Source organism: Aptenodytes patagonicus, chromosome 22 (assembly GCF_965638725.1).
Source record: "Aptenodytes patagonicus chromosome 22, bAptPat1.pri.cur, whole genome shotgun sequence".
Taxonomy (NCBI): Eukaryota; Metazoa; Chordata; class Aves; order Sphenisciformes; family Spheniscidae; genus Aptenodytes; species Aptenodytes patagonicus.
In genome coordinates this window covers 2,772,042-2,788,876 of record NC_134970.1, presented here as the reverse complement: position 1 = coordinate 2,788,876, position 16,835 = coordinate 2,772,042, and the positions used below count along the sequence as shown (strand labels likewise).

Sequence of the window (16,835 nt, the reverse complement as noted above, 5' to 3'; positions counted from 1 at the left end):
CTGTGCCTGAACTCTCCATGGTCACTTGGCACTGAAAATAAACCAAGCCCTTTTAAGTAGAGGCCAGCACCAGAGCTTTCTTTAGAAAATGCAGGTGTGGAACGTGACCTTTTCTCCATCGTGTAGCAGGCCCACATGGCCCTAAATCAGCTGGTGTGCTAGTAGCAGGCTGCTATGGCTGGACAACTACAAACATGTTACTTCGAGTAACCGTTGTCAGAAGAACAGCAGCTTTGTAGACTTGGCTACAAAGAAAGGGAGAAAAAAGTAAGTTGCTATGGATATAACACAGGAACATGTTAACACACTGGAATTGGACTAAGACAAACAGCATTCAAAACCCCATTAGGTATGACACCAAGTTATGTGTCTTCAGAGCAGAAAATCAGGCTTTTCCTTCTCTGATGAATCAGAGGTAATTGCTCTACATGCTCAAAGCACAGTGACTCATGACAAAAAAAAAATAGCTCACAGAGCTATTACTCTGTGTTTACATGATGTACTTGGCATTTTCAAGTAACTACTCATACAATGCAAAGTTGTATACGATCTTAGCAGCAAAGGCCAGCGTGTCATCCTTACGCTATTATTTACATGACGACACTAGGATTTCAAATACCACTCAAGATAAGAGACATTCTCTGAAAACATCTCATGGGAGCAGTAAAATGGGGTGGAAAGAAAACTGTTCTGTCAGGAGCGGTGTGCAGACACCAAATCATTGAGCAACCCTTCAGAATTGTGCCAGATAAGCATGACATGGCAGCTAATAGGATAAAATAAGGAGACTTAAGAATACGAAGGGCAAAGCTGCTGCGCGGAAAAAAAGCACAGACAATTATCAGAAGTGACTGGAAAAAGTGGGCAGAGGTGGGGAACGTGCTTTTTCACTACTGGATCCTGCAAGATATGGTCTGTTTAAAGCACTTCCGTTTAGTGGCGTCAGGTTGCAGTACATCTCTGTTGAACATTTACTCAATGCAGAGGCACTGCATGATTTCAGCACTGGCTGATGAGCAGCACTTAATGAGGCTCTGCAACAAGCTGCATTAGCGAAACCTCACGGCACACATTTGCACAGTACCTGCCAAAAACAACCCTGCCTTCCCAGCGCTGTTTGCCCTTCGCTTTTCCTTCACAGCAGCGAAATGAATCTCCAGATGAATGTCCTTTAAAGCAACAATCCTCACCAAAACACAGAGATGAGTGATTTTTGGTTGGGGACAGGAGATTACAAAATATAAAGGATGCTTTATGTCTTTAGGACCCATTTGCTATTACAACAGGCAACAAATCCCTCCTTCCACACCACAACACAGCCTTCACTGCACAACAGCATGACCCAAGTTGGGATTTTCACAACCTGTGCCCTACAACAGAATCACAGAATGGTTGAGGTTGGAGGGGATCTCAGGACATCACCTAATCTTTACTCCCAGGACGCTGTTGGCCTCCTTTTTCTCCAGCGCACACTACTGGCTCACGTTCAACCTGTCCACCAGGACCCCTGTGTCCTCCTCTGCAAAGCTGCTTTCCAGCCAGCCAGTCCCCAGCACGGGGTTATTCCTCCCTAGGTGCAGGACTTTGCATTTCCCTTTGTTGAACTTCATGAGAGACCTGTTTTCCCATTTCTCTAGCCTGTCGAGGTCCCTCTGAATGGCAGCACAACCATCGGGTGAGTCAACCATTCCTCCCAGTTTCACATCATCTGCAAACTTGCTAAGGATGCACTGTCCCTTCACCCAGGTCATTACTGTCGATGTTAAACAATATCGGCCCCATACTGCCATAGTCAAAGTGAAGGCTTTAGACTCAGTTGTCTTTATAGAGACTTGCCAGAGGAAAAAAAAAAAAACCAAAAACATTCCTCCACCTCCCACTCCCGGGGACGTATTTTGTTCTGCGCTGTACCCTGACACATCACTTTTGCTGTGTCTGCAACGGGAGTTTGCAAGAGGAATGACACCTTCACAAAAGAGCCATAGACATGCGGCTAAACAAATTAATGACGTTAGGGCACACAGACAAAATGCAATAAACCGTAAAAGATGCAAGCTATTTACTACCCAATAATGCATAAACAGAGTTAGCTAATTTTGTATAGAAAGGGGAGCACCAGGGAGGGTGCAAAGATTAAAGCAGGCTGGAAAATATGTGGATTTGTTTTGATGGAAACTTTATGACTTGCTCTAGTGTAGGATCGGGCGTGGAAATGACTTCATTGCAATTATACAGTTACATAAAAAGACTAAATAATAATCAGAAAAGAATCTGCATTCCTTGTTTTATTAGATGAAAATGCTGATCTGGTTTCAATTATTTAGTAGATTGATACGGTTTTAGCCCATTGGCCAGACTGATAAGATCAGACTGCAAATAGAGAATGGTGAACGGAAAGAATAGGAATCACAGTTCCATCACTGTTTTTCAGGATACGTTTCAGGGTATTTCCTGTACATTCCAGTACATTTTACAATATGAATTTAGAGCAGAACAACCACCCATTCCAGTGTATAATTCAAGTTCTGAAAGACAGACACACACATCTCTGCAACAGTGCAACAGGAGGAGTTGTACTAGTACCTACAGCACAGAGTCTGCATGTCAGTACAACAAAGCAGCTTTCACCCAGTCTTTACTTTGGCTAACATCTGGTTCTTAATTCTTTCTTTGTTTAATTAATAACGGTAACCCCAACTAAAGAGACTATCAAGGCCAAAAGAATGCTTAACCCTTTAGTGCTAACAGAGATAGGCATGCTAGTGCAAGAAGTGCAGGATTAAACAGGGTCAACATCAATGGCCTGTCTACACTACGATTCCCAAAGAGCTGAGTCAACAGAAGTGCTGCAGTAAAGTGAAAACTGCTTGCACAGGCAGTGAAGGAACAAAGACTTTCTGCTCCCACTGAACTGGAAGAAACTGAAGGGTTTCACCACCTTTCACAATCAAGTTCTCAGAGGAACAAAAGAGAAACACACACGACAGAAACTGATTCAGTGAAAAGAGCATATATACGAGCAGACAACACTGATTTAGTTTCTTATTTAAAGCTGCAATTCCTTATTCTGACACCCAGCTGCACAACGTACCTGGGCCATGCCAAAGAGTGAGAGAGAAAAAAACAAAAATCACTGAAAAGAGGAAGAAACCTCTTTTCAGCATCTCTGAGATCAGGGCAACACCAGTTAAAGCAACATAGCTAGGACCTCTGGAGCTCAGTATTTTAAAACAGAGTCAGAAACCAGTGCACGCATGGGAGAACTTAGCAGTATCAAGTTAACACTGACACTGGTGGTTGAGAGCACCGTTGATGCTGGTCGAGAGCATCACCTGGGGAAGAAGCCCATACCCAGCAACAGTGCAACAAACTCTTATAGTGTAACTCTACCAATTACATGAAACCTACACCATGTCACAAACCTTTCATGTGAGCTTTTGACAGACACATCATTTGTGAAAAAACAATTAACTGTATAAAACGAGTTTGTCAAAAGCACACATAGAAGATTCACCTCTTTTACTGATAGGTGAGTGACTGCTGATTATAGCTTAGATTTTTAAGTGACTACCAATTTCAGAGGCTTAAAGAAAGCGCTGAAAAAATTAATACCATCAGATTAATGGCTGCATGTCAGACCAGGGGGGAACCAAAAATCAGGGTTATTTGTTGTGTTTTGTCCAGGTTCTTATCACTTTCTGGCAAACTGTACATTTGCCTAAAGCAGCAACCAGCAGTGTTTACATCTGTTTGTAAACCACAATACGCAAAAAACAAATTCCAGACATAGCTCAATACGCAACACACAACTGCATCCCATGGCCCAGACCCCTGCCATCCCAGAGTCCACCTTAGGAGCTGCTCTTCTCAGGTGTATTTCTCACAGCTCGTGGGAGTTTGCATGAGGCTCCGGAAGCTTGTCAATGTCACAGTTCTTAATCAGCTGAAAGAGGAACTTGATCTGTTTCTCGTAATTCTCAACTGAGATTCTCTCATTCAACCCATGGATCCTGGTAGAAAGAGAAGAATGTTTTTCATTCCAGTGTGCATTTGTGACCCACCTGCATATAGCCAGCACCCCACTTGCCTGTTCACTTTGTAAAGCAATGCCTAACATAAAAATGCAGCAATATACACCAGATACTGCATTGTAACTGCAGTGCCTGTTCCTCAGGCCAACCAAGTCTACTGATTCTAAGGCTCAGAGCACAAGAAAGTCCATGGCGTATGTGGAAAAGAAAAAACAGTATTCCAGCTCTTTGCCCGTTTCTTGGCCATTTATGTCACTTGTCCTGTACAGCTACCAGAGCACTCTACTCCCGTATCATCTGCACCTCAATAAAATGCCAAATCTATTACATGCTGAATAAACAAACAATCCCTTGCATGACCATGTTCTTTGTTACCACTTTACCTCAGGAGACCAAACTTCCAGCTTTAAGGAGCAAACAAATTCAGTGGCATATGTCCAAACATACAGATAAATGTCTTAAACAAGGCCAACTACCAGAACCACACCTTTCACATTGCTGCACTATATAAAGGATCCAGTCAGCTTCACAGCATTGCTGTACTACAGAATGGGACACCTAAATGAGGTCTTGTCTGCATTTGAAGTAAAGAAGAGTAAGGGCTAACACCCTCCCAGTGTAATTACCACCCCCTATTTGTGCAGCACCCAGATCTGCAGGAAATGGGTGGCCTAACAAAATGTGAGGCAACCTCACCGCCACGCCAAGGTATACAAGGTTGGGTTTCCGTCTTCTGCCTAATGCATATTGATTTTCTTTCACTAGTCCCCACCCCAAACAGCTGCCCACATGCAGACAGAACACAGTACCTGGGAAGATCATCTGATTTCAAGAGCAGCGGGTTAAATCGATAAATGGCATTTGTGACGTTAGTGAAATGCCTGCTGTCTGTGTTTCCAATACATGTGCCTGGAAAACAAACCTCAGGTTTACTTTGCATGAGAGCAGCATTTCAATGACCCACACTTTTCCCAGGAGAAAGGAAAGGCATCTGATAACAGTTCTATATGCCCCCTAGCTACACCAAAAGCAAAATCACTGGAAACAGTTGGTATGTCCTGGAAGACGAACATTCTCTCTTTCATGAACAGCAGCTGAACATACAATTCAATCATTCTAAGAACAGCCATGATACTCAGCCTCCACAAAAGCGTAAGCTTCAAACTGCAGTCCAACAAACGGTACAGAACTAGGAAGGAGCTGTGAGAAAGGGAAGGAGCTAGGATCATAAGGAACAATACAGAAAAGCAGGAATGGCTTTGTCAGCTATGAAAACGATAAAAGAAGAGCTAAAGCAAGAAGACCTCCTTCTCTCCCTCACAATTCCTTTCTTCCCTGAAGAGATTCCTTTGTATGTGCAGAGAGTCAAATTCAAGGCTTATTGTTTCTGTCAGTTTCCTGTTTGCTTTTTTACTTCCACTACCAAAAAACAACATTAAAACTTTTAAAACATGAAGAGGGAATGGAATAAAAAGAGGAAGAAACAGCTGTTTCCAGTAGTTAACAGCTGGAGTGGAGAAATACACAGAAGATGGAAACAAGTCAATATTGGGGGACGGGGGAGAGAAAAGCAGGGTGGAAGCTGGAGAGGAAACAATAATCATCATGTGCTTGCTGTTACCTGGGACTACGCTGTCAACATCTGGGAAAGTATCCAGGATGGTTCTTTGAAGAATATGGACTCCAAATGTCTGGTCATCCCAAGGACTGATGGGGAGTGGGTCAAAAGCCTCTACTACATCGATCTTCACTCTGTCATCAGCAACAGTGTTTTTAACCATCTCTAGCACCTATGGGTAAACCACAGAGATTAAATAAGCAAAAGAAACGAGAGCATCCCTTCTAGATGTCAGCAAATGTTCCACTTTCCAGAAAATGTTTGTCCGTGAACTGCCAATTGTGGCTGCAAATACAGATGCATAGTTCGGACTGAAACTGTGTGGCAGTCTCTCTTCCTCTTACTCAGTGGATGGCTGATACTTAAGCTAATTTCCCCCCCCCCCAGCGCAATCAGATGCACATCACTGTCTCAAGGTATTCCTGAACTGGTTCAGTACTGAAAGGCAGGTGGTCAACCTGCTGCTACCTGGTAGTTGGGTCAGCCAAGTAAACAATCCAGAAAAAGCTTCCAGAAAGATAAACTTTCAGCAAAGGTTTGGGAAGGGAAGATACTATTTACTGACAATGTTTCACAGCCGTCCTTGGCTGGACAGGCATGCCATACCTCCTGAAGCGTGCAAGACTCCCACATTCTCACAGGTCACAAACCTTAACGTTTCCATTCCATAAGTCACATACGATCCATGTGCTCTTTGGCACAAAAAGACTTCTGAAATCTACTCAATATAACTGCAAGGCATACTTCCAAGCTTGGCCTGCCTCTTGCTCTGCTCCACATTCAGAAGCCATAGTAAACAATGCACTTTGCAATCCATCTCAAAGGAGGAGAAAAGACATTAGATAAGCTGTGTTTCTGACAGCCTCCATAAAGGAGCAATTCCCAAATCTTCCCCTTCCGCTGCTTGTATGAATACAGGGAGAGACGAACAGAGTATTCGTCTAGATCTGCTGCCACAAATGGCCAAGTGCCACTCTGCTCAGAAAGGGATGGAGAACAGCCCCGCATCCGGGGGTACAGTAAGTACCTCAGCGGCCTTCTCTGCAGAGTGGATCCGGAAGTTCACTGTTGCTTTTGCAGAAGATGGGATGACATTTATCTAGAAAAAAGAAAGGACCAAAACTTAAAAGGAAGTTAAAAACAGATGAAAATGCCAACTGCAAACTCAGAAACTGCTCAAACAACTCCAGGCCTCAGACTAATGCTTCACTCTGTTTCCACTAACATTAAGTGTGATATCTCTTTCTGTACTCCGTGTTAAAATACTGTAAATCTCATCTATAATGCAGATAACTACACAAAGAGATATTCATCGATTCAACAAAAATGAAGTTAGCTGTTATATAGAAGTTTTCCTCTTGACGTAAGCCCTCTCCCTTCAGAAATCTTATATTGAGAAATTCTGAAAGTTTGTTGTTTTTTTTAAGCAATATTTTTACCTAATTGTCATATTACTTTTCCCCAAGTACGAGACATGTAAGTCGCTTAACAAATGATGTTACTGAAGACACGTAACTCTTCTTTTCTACAGAATGAATATTTATAATTTTGTTAAACAAAAGAAGGTATAATCTTTAGAAAAAAAAACCAAGAAACCAGGGTGTCAATTCTCTCCTGGCCACTCAGTGTCACTGTTCAGCCACTGTATCTTGTTTTCTTGTCCAGTGATGCTTTTCAGTAACAGATTTTTTCAGGGACACACCAAACAGCCTGTTTATTTTCCAGGCCTACAGTATTTTTGGATAGCTATACCTCCTTATCAGGGCAAGATCTAGCTGTATCAGCCAGAACCTGTTATCTCTCAGTCCAAGGGGCACACTAACCCTACTCGAATGAAGGTAAACACCAAACCGGTGCTCACAAACACAAGATCCCATTTGGGCTAGGGAAGTGTTTACGACTGTGACACAGTTTCAAATACTGTTATTGATACTTTGGATGATTACATAGAAAACACTCTTTCTTGTCCATCCTAAAATGTAAACAATCTTAACACTAGTTTACAGAGATCTTTTTGTGACAGAGATCAGACGCTTCTGAAAGAAGTAATTTTCAACTGTAGCTAAATCCAAGCCACACCTAAAGTAAAAAGGAGACTGGTAGTGACACCACACAGGGTCTGAGACCAGGGCCGGTACTGAGCTTATAACTGGATATAAATAGGTGGAAACCAAATGTCCCAACTGCCTCATCGCACTACATGGAGAAAAAACAAAATGAAGCTACCTTGATTCCCGCATTAAACATCGTGACTGCTGTAGTAGTTCGAATCAAGGCATTGGTGGAAGGTTTCCAGGCAAGAACTCTTACAAAAAAGAAAAAAAAAAAAAACATGTTTCAAAGACATTTAATATCGATAAAACATAAGCACCGCAATTACATAGGCAATAAGCTGAATGATGACCCAGTCAATTAACAAAGTGGTTATTAACCGTAAAGCACTGACATTGTCTAAACTACGAAATGGTGTAACTGATTTCCTGGGAAGACCAGAAATAGCTAGTGGTCTTCATCTTTTAAGGGTGAGAGGCTGGGAATGTTCATCAAGGATATATTTTCTCACCTGCTGACAATAGGTGAAAACAGCCATAGGTTGCTCATGATGAGACTGAGAGGAAACGTGAACTAAGTGGAAGAAAAAAACCACAAATCAGAAAATTTCTAGTTTTCAAGAAGACAGTGTAGTCACTTGGCTATGGCTGAAACAATTCCAGCAGAAACAATTATCTGGGAGAAAGGCCAGCTTAAGTCTTCTCCTTTCCAGGAACTACGTAACTGTGCTCTAAATTCATATACTGGGTTACTCTTTGCTTATTAATATGAAAATCGGAGAATGAAATTACAGTTCTTTCCTCACCTCTGATGCAAGGTGCTCCATAGTCATGAGTTCTGGCCCATGGCCAAACAGATTGCGCAAGGGATTCTGCTCCAGTCTACAATAAAGAAAATCAACATTTGAAATTTAAAAAATCTCTAGCTATTATTGCTCCAGAAGGTCGATAGGAATTTGATTTGTGAAAAGTATCCCATGTATTTGAGATGCAATCACACTTTCCTCTCCTGGTAAGTAAATCTGTGAGCACAGCTCCCTGACAGATCTCTGGGCATCCCAATCACATGCAAAGATTTTCTTTCAAGAACAGCTGAAAAAAATCCAAAAGCCTGACTCTTATAAAGAATACATGGAAATCTATAAAAATATCACACCAAAATCCATCATATCTGTACATATTAAGTTTTTCTAAAATAAGTATTTATTAGCCAATTTGACATCTACACAGACACGTAATGAGATGATTTACCCAGTCACATTCTGTCTTTACACCATGTCTATTGGCTTGGATAATTACCAGCTAGAGGTAGCAGGTATGCGCAAGGATAAATTCCAGAGAAATTCTGCAACCCAAACAAAGCAATCTCTACCGCTACAGAGTAAATTATGATAGACATCATGACATTGTCTTGGTTTTAAGGAATCAACTGACACTAGGAACAGCTGAAGTGAAAAGACACTCCAGACATTTGGCAATTGTCCCTTTGCTGGGGATTGCATTTCTGCCCTGCAAAGTGAGCTACAAACTTCAATTTCAAATACATAAGGGGAATTTGCAAAATACTCTAAATACAAATATTAAACAAGAAAGTCACGTATCAGTGACTTCGGAGTCTGCCTGACTTGTCTTCAACGTAAGATGACAGGGAAGCTCTCTCACCTGGACATTGCAGCTGCAAGAATGCCAATACTTGTCTCCTTAGGAGGAAAGGATGAATGTCCTGGCTCTTTTTCCACAGTGAAGTTCAGTGTTATTGAACCCTTTTCTGTGATAGCAATTCTGATCAATGATAAATAGATAAATAAATAAATAAATAGATTAATGCAACTCCAAACACACACGCACAGACTATAGGTAAAAAGAACTACTCTGCATATTTTTAGTATCATAAAAAAACACCGAAGAAGCAGCAACAACAAATCCTTAACACAATCTCTACATGTTCGGAGGACTGATGTCTTGGCTGCTTCTCTGGTGAGCAGACTCTACAGCATACAATTAACATGCTTGCACTAGCTAAGTGGAACATTCTGCTTTTGTCAGCACAGCTGTGAGGGACAGCAAGCAAACACTGAAGGTCCTTTGCTTGCACTTTGTGCCACTGCTGTAGCTTTAGCAACACCAACACTGCTACATGCCTTGAAAATGTATTTTATTGGCATTAGCAAGGTCATTCCTCACAAATTAATTATTGAAAATGTATCACTTTCATTATGGTCAACTGTGTTCTCTCTTACTTACACAGCTACTGGCTTCTTCACTCCCGCAATGATGCCATCTAGTATTGCGCTTCCCTCATCTAGTAAGAAGAAAAGTTTCACTCCTCTAGCTTCCAACAGAGCTGCAATCTTCATTGCTCCCTTCTGACCAAACACCTGTGAGAATCCAGGCAGAGGAACTGGTCAGATTAAGCCACACCATTGGGAAGAACATTGGAAAACATTTTGCTGTCAACAGTGACCAGTGCTACAACACAAGGAATGCAAGAAATCCCCTAATGAACAGCTCTAGAGCAACCTGTCGATAAAAGATTCTTCCTAGCAAAATTCATTGGAGGTTGTTAATGGCCTAGTAGCAGGTGAATTTATATCCACACTGAGGAAAGCTCTCATTCACGAGTCACTGAATGTTGCTCTGTATCCTATTAGTTCTTGGACACAATGATATCTCAGAGCTATAAGCCCCAGAGATTAATTAGCCATTTTAAAGAGGTATTCATTTTAACTATTAACAATTCTTTGTCTTTATATTTTGAAAATGAATAAACAAAACCACCTCATCTGTCTCTCTGTACTGTTTACTAGTGGGTATACCCACAACAAAAGTGGAATACTTCTGTTAGCTCTTCCTGATCATTTGGAACAACCATGTATATCTTAGGCCAGCTTTTCATGTATTACATATACTCCAAAACATGACTCCTACTGCACCTTCCATGCAGAAAAGAATTTGAAATAACACTCTACTGTTTTCTTTTCTCTTTGCTCATCACACCAAACCCTTTGTCAATGTCACTTAAAGCCAAACAATCAATATATAACTATGACCACGTGCCTGACACAGTATCTACCCACATAACCAAGAAAAACAGGAAGGACTTTCTAGTTAAACAATGTTCAAAAATTAAGCCTTGTTACATACAGGAACAATGCAAACAACTAGTTGTTTTGATGAAATGAAAGAAAATACCTCTTCATCATGTCCAATGCCAACATAGAAAGATCTGTGGGGTCTGTAATTTCTTCTCAGCAAAAATTCTAGAGCTTGCAGAATACCCTGCAGAAAAAAAAAGCAGAATGTATTGTACTATTCTTGTGTGTTAGTAAGGAGAATAAATGTAAAAGGCAGCAATGTAACATAAAAGAAATATCATACATTCAGAGCCCTTAAGGAAACTTTGTCCTGTTCACAGTTGAGCTTTTATTTCTACAACTCCTACTGGTTATATTCATATTCTCTGGAAAACACACTGCAATATACTTGGTCAATAATGCTTAAGACTTAGTGTGCTACGCAGTGTCAGTGTACATACACAAAATACAGCGTAGGCTTGTTCTTGCGACTGATGAAGTCAGTGACAAACTGCACAGGAAGCATGACAGAGTTATAATTATCCAAGGAATTCACTGTTCCTTTAAACTGTCTATCCTACACACAGTTTGGCTCTGACTTGAGCTATCAAATCCGTTTATTTTAATAAGCAGTATGTTTTGTACAGAAAGTGCTAAGAAGACAGAAACAGAAGAACAAGAAACTTAATCTGAAGAATGAGAAATGAAATCTACCATTTGCCGCATTTTTCCATCTCACCTGTTTTTTTCAATTTAAGCTAGTTAATTTTTTACATTTCAGCAGAAATTATATTGCTTCTACCTTGTCAGCACCCATTTTTGCCATGTTCACTGAAATTGTTGATTTTTATTGTGCATTTGTGGAGTTACTTGTGCAGTTCACAGCAGAAGGAAGCACCAAAACAAAATTTTAAGTTGCAAGGCTTTGAAATTGATGATTAAACAACTTGAAGAAACTTTCTAGGAGTATGGCCTATGCCCTAACAAGCAGCCACAGCATCTGTGACACTTGTTTGCTAAACATCTGTTTAAATTTAAATACAGGGCTATCATGGAAGTAATCCTTGCAAGTCACAAAGGACTGTTTTCCTTATTAATTTTTCCATCAACCTTTTCCCAAATGAGAAATCCTTCACAGATCCATCTTTTTTTGTACTTTATTCCTCCCAAATGTACTTAGTACAACAGCTCTTAGTTCTGCCACAGACTAGATAATAAAAGATACAAGGTTATTTGACTATAATATTAAATAAACATTGTTTATTTTGAAACTCAAGCCTTTTCAAAGGGCCAAGTTTGGCTTTGAATGCCCATATGACACCTGGGAAAAAGTAAAAGGTCTATCCCTGGTTTCAAACACAGCATTTGACATAAAATTGAAATATGGCATTTAACCAAATACATCTGCATCTGTGAATGTTTTTCTGTATCTTCTAAGAGCTTTAACTCTGCTTTCTTCAGTAATAAAAGACCACTCCACTTCATCTCTAGGAAAAGTTGGGAGAAAACTGCAGGGCTTAGGAATTTATCGCTAACATCCTGCATTTAAAGAAGGGCAAGAGAGACAATATAGTAAATCTCAAGAGAATAGATTCCTCCAATCGGCCTTTTTCAGGCTTTGTATCTCTCTGAAATGATATTACCAAGACGACGTACTATGGCAGAGTTTTTGTTATCCAGCGTTCCTCGTCCATAGATGAAACCTTCATGCTCTGCAGCTGAGAAAGGAGGGAAATCCCAGCCCTCTGGGGGAGCAGGCACAACATCCATGTGTGCAAGCAGCATATAGGGCATCATTTCAGGGTTAGAACCCTGAACAGTAAAGAGATGGCTGTATTTCCCAACAATTTCATGTTGAATGAACTTTGAAGAAAATACAGCCGGGAAGACTGTTAAGAAAAAAATTAAAAAAACATGAAAAAGAAAAATTAACAATAATGTCCAGTTTTATCATTATATACTCCATAGAGTAGTCATCTATTTAGCCTCAAGGGGAGCACTGTAAATAAGACTGACCGCAACAAATTTGCTTCAGGAAGCAGATGTGCAGCTTCGTTCTCAGACTTCTACCAATCCATCTCACTTTGTATTTAAGACTTTCCTAAGCAAAACCAGGAACTGTTGTTCACCAGTGCTGCAGCTGTTTTGCAGGTAGCAATGACGGGACTGCCAAAAAAGCAGGAAGAAGCAGGGGTAGTCTTCCTTTTTTTTTTTTTTTTTTTACTTAATGGTAAGGTCATTTAACCATCTCAAGGACCAAAAACCACCATTGCAAAAAGACATTTGAACCTTCTCTGTTCTAGCTTTGCCCGTTGCTACACCAAAGTACACTGTTGCAGAGGTGACCTATGCATGCCATTTTTGCCAGTCCTTTCTTGAGGAAAAACAAAATAAAAATATGTTCCATTATATTCAAGAACCATACATACTCTCTTCAGTTTGTTTACGAAAATAAAATTGAGCAGCAGAGATCGCTAAGAATGAAAGTTTAGTACCTTCCCGAATGTAATTCCCAAATTCTGCCATGGCAGTTGTATTCAAGTCCTCTGGAGATACGGAAACAGTTGGGATTTTAATAGCACCTTCAATGAAATACAAAATAGAAATCATTTGACACTGAAATCAGTCAAACAATACTTGAATTGCATTTCAAAAGGGAAAGTATTATTTATGTTCCTGAATATTTTCCAGGCTTTAAAGATTATTTCACAGGATAGTAAGAGCTGCCACTATCAAAAAAGACTGATGTACTTCAGCCGAGCTGTGCACATGCAGCACACCGGTATTTCCTTCCAGTTTCAGCCAAGGTATTTCTCTAGTTACTTCAACTCAATTTTTCATCCTGAAGTGTTGAATGATATTGTTAGAAATGCTACTGCCCAGAAGCAGCTGCATTTTGCTAGGGTGCACTGATTCCTCATAGCCATAAACTATTCTGGCAGCTAAGCAGGCAGCTTAGTTGGCAGTTCAAGGTTCTTTTTCAATAGGAAGTCAGGCTGTGATGGCAAGACTGTTACAGCACCTTCTTTCATACTGCTCCAGCCCTTAAAGATATATAAACAGACAGGTTTTTTGTTGCTCCTTCTAGTCTGCTCTGTCATTTAAACAGTGTCAGACAGAGCTGCTCTCCAACACTGAGTCACTGTCATGCAAAACATGGGTATAACTTAGTCCCAATCACAGCTGCCTTTCCTAAGAGCATCCGTTAAGTGAAGTTACAGATTCTTTTAAAGGTCATGTTATTCAAGAAGAAACACAGAAATAACTCTCTCTCATATCCCCGCATTTTCCCCATTAAAAAGTATGTAAACAGAATTTGCTAGGCAATAAATCTTCCAAACCAACAACATGAGATTTACAGAACCCAACCCCTACTCAAACAGTCAAGGACCATTGCTTCATGCCAGATTGTGGTTTCCTGCAAACTGCCAGCCCTCATGAGATCTAAATATCCTCAAAGTCTTCTGCAGAAGACTCTGTCAGAGAGCACAAACACACCCTGACTTGTTAAGGACAGGCTGCCCGCAGCGACATGCTGTGCAAGGTTTCAGCCAGCAAGAAAAAAAAAAACCCCGACAATGATTTATCCAGTGGACAAAGAGATGGCTAGCAAATGCGGTCACGGGTGCCTGGAGCATTCTGCGTGTACGAGCGGGAAACACTGAAGAAAACCAACATGGGGAAAAAGTTGGCTTCAGGAGAATAAACAACCGGTTTCCTCCCAGGGGAAAGCACCTGAGAAAGCGTCCTTCTTCACTGCTGCCCCGTTCCCACCCGCGCCCCACGGCCGGCCCTTGAAGCCAGCCTCTCTCCCTGCGGAGAGGGCCGCCGCGGCCCCGGGGCGAGCTCGGGACGCCCCAGCCGCGACGCCGGGGAAACAGGGGGCCGGCAACAACCCCTGACCCCGGGGTTGGGGGGTGGTGGTGGGGGAGCACACAGGCCCCAGGCCCCCGAGGAGGCGGTGGGCCGGGAGGGTGGGGCCAGCCAGGGCGGCCCGCCGGGCCCCCTCACCTCGCAACGCCTCCTTGAGCTCCAGCCTCTCGCCGGCACTGAAGGCGGCGGTGCCGCCTCGCCGCGCCCACAGCCGCGGGATCGCCGGGGCGCGCAGGACGTAGGCGCGGAGCAGCACGGCGGCCAGCAGCGCCAACAGCCCCGCGCACAGCCCCAGGCCCGCGGCCCACGCCGCCACCCGCCGCCTCCCGCTCCCGCCCGCCATCCCCGGCGGACTTCGGCCGCCGCTGCCGTCCGCCTCGCTGAGGAGCGGACGGGCGTGGCCCAACGCCAATCGTCACGCACCCGCCCGAGAGGCTGGCCAATGGGCGGCTTGGTCCCGCCCTCTCCGCGAGCGCTCCTGGGAGTTGTAGTTCTCTGCCGCGGCACATTTGAAATGGCGGCGGGCGGGTGGGGAGGGCGGGTTGGTTCTCTCTTCCTTCGGTGAAACCGCGTATTTCTTTTCTCGAGGGGACGTTTAGGAGCCGTGGCGAACGGTGTCTGGTACCCACAGCAGCAAGCAATAATGGGAATGTCCCCTCACCCTGGTTTGGGCCGTGCCTGGAGCCCGCTGGGAGGCCGAGAGCGCTGGGGCTCAGTATGCTGCTGCCAAAATGACGGGGTGCTTGGGGGGAAGAGGGGTGCCCGTGGGGAATAACCACCCCCCGGTTCAGTGAGGTGGCAAGAGCCACAAGTTGGGTAGGAGGACGCCGGTGAGGACCAGGCTGAGGGACGGGCCCGAGTCGGGCATGGTGGTGTGCCTTGGGGTGTGCTAGCCCCACTCCCGACAGGGTTTAAATCGCCTGGTTTTCAAAATGCGTTCCTTCTTGCCTGGTTTCACCAGCTTCTTTACAGCTGTCTTGTGCTGAATTTGAGGATTTATCTTATGTTCCCATGGCGTAAACTGTCCTGAGATGCTTAATACTGGACGGGAGCTGCCATGGAAAGCCTGCTCTCGAAGCAGCAGAAGAAGCAGATGATTGTTCACACATTCTTTATTATCAAAAAAGAACGAAACCAATATTAAATTAAATAAATTACAAACATTTCTGAGCTGGTTATACAACATGCATTTATCAAGTAAGGCTTCAGAGCCATTACACATCAACATCACTGTTACTTTAAGAGCAATAAAGTGACACTGGAAATGAAAATTTTTCTACCCCAGCATGAATTTGAGCTTCCCTAATTCTGTGGCCCGGGCAATTGGAAATTCAGACTTTGAACTGGCCACATTGTGCCTCCAGCAATGCCATTTGCCCACTGATGTTACATTTATTGACAGAATTGGCCCGTGGCTGCAGAAGCGAGGTATCCTTCTTCCTAGGTCATCAGAATTGCAGAGCATATCGTCAGTGCGGCTACCTTCAAGCTGTCTCTCTTGACATCCCATCCATTATGCCTGTAGGAACTTCAAGAAATACAGTCTATTTTTTATACATGGTCTGTTGCTCTGAGGCTTCTTGTGTTTGGCCTGTCAGGCCCTGAGACTGTGAAATCAGCCTCCTGTAATTAACCTTGAATGAAGAACTGGAAATTGGAATTTTCCTCATTTAACGTGATGCCACCTCAGAGATACAGAAATATTGATTAGCTACTGTAGGATAGTTTCTTGTTCCATCGCACCAATTTCTTTGTTGCTTTTTTCAAATGAGCAAGTAAAAGGAGCACTCAGGCAGTAACAAAAGACCATGAGTAATCACCCTCAAAGATAATTTAAGGGAATTAATCTCTTGATTTTACCTTATAGAACAAGCTATACATGGTTCTGGAAAAATCACTGCTGTCTAAGATTAAAATGAATAATAACCATTAGTTCGTGGGTTTTTCCTTTTGGAAACTAACCTCCTTTGGTTTTATTACTCTCTCCTGCACCACATAACCAGAAACTGAGGTAGAGAAATGGTGACTTAGTTAATGAGGTGTTACATAAAACCAAACTGGCAGGGTCCTGATGTTGTTTCCTTTAATGGTTGTCTAGCTATGATGGTTCTTGAAGCTCTATTTTCCTTAAAAATGAGACATCTGGGAGCTGTAGGAAAGCCCCACTTTCTCTCCTCAGAAAGCCTTC

The 16,835-nt window shown here is 42.6% G+C and overlaps 1 protein-coding gene across 1 annotated transcript; it reads right to left on the bottom strand.

The window, feature by feature from the left end:
* Positions 1 to 2,270: 2,270 nt before the first annotated feature.
* Positions 2,271 to 14,990, bottom strand: PM20D1 (peptidase M20 domain containing 1). The gene is made up of 13 exons (XM_076358189.1): positions 14,786 to 14,990; positions 13,270 to 13,356; positions 12,431 to 12,663; positions 10,893 to 10,979; positions 9,945 to 10,078; positions 9,363 to 9,482; positions 8,507 to 8,582; positions 8,213 to 8,274; positions 7,876 to 7,954; positions 6,677 to 6,748; positions 5,653 to 5,821; positions 4,841 to 4,940; positions 2,271 to 4,010 (listed from the first exon to the last, which is right to left on the bottom strand). Exons 1-13 carry the CDS (start codon positions 14,988 to 14,990, stop codon positions 3,881 to 3,883), a joined length of 1,554 nt encoding a protein of 517 aa, XP_076214304.1. The 3' UTR covers positions 2,271 to 3,880.
* Positions 14,991 to 16,835: the final 1,845 nt, after the last annotated feature.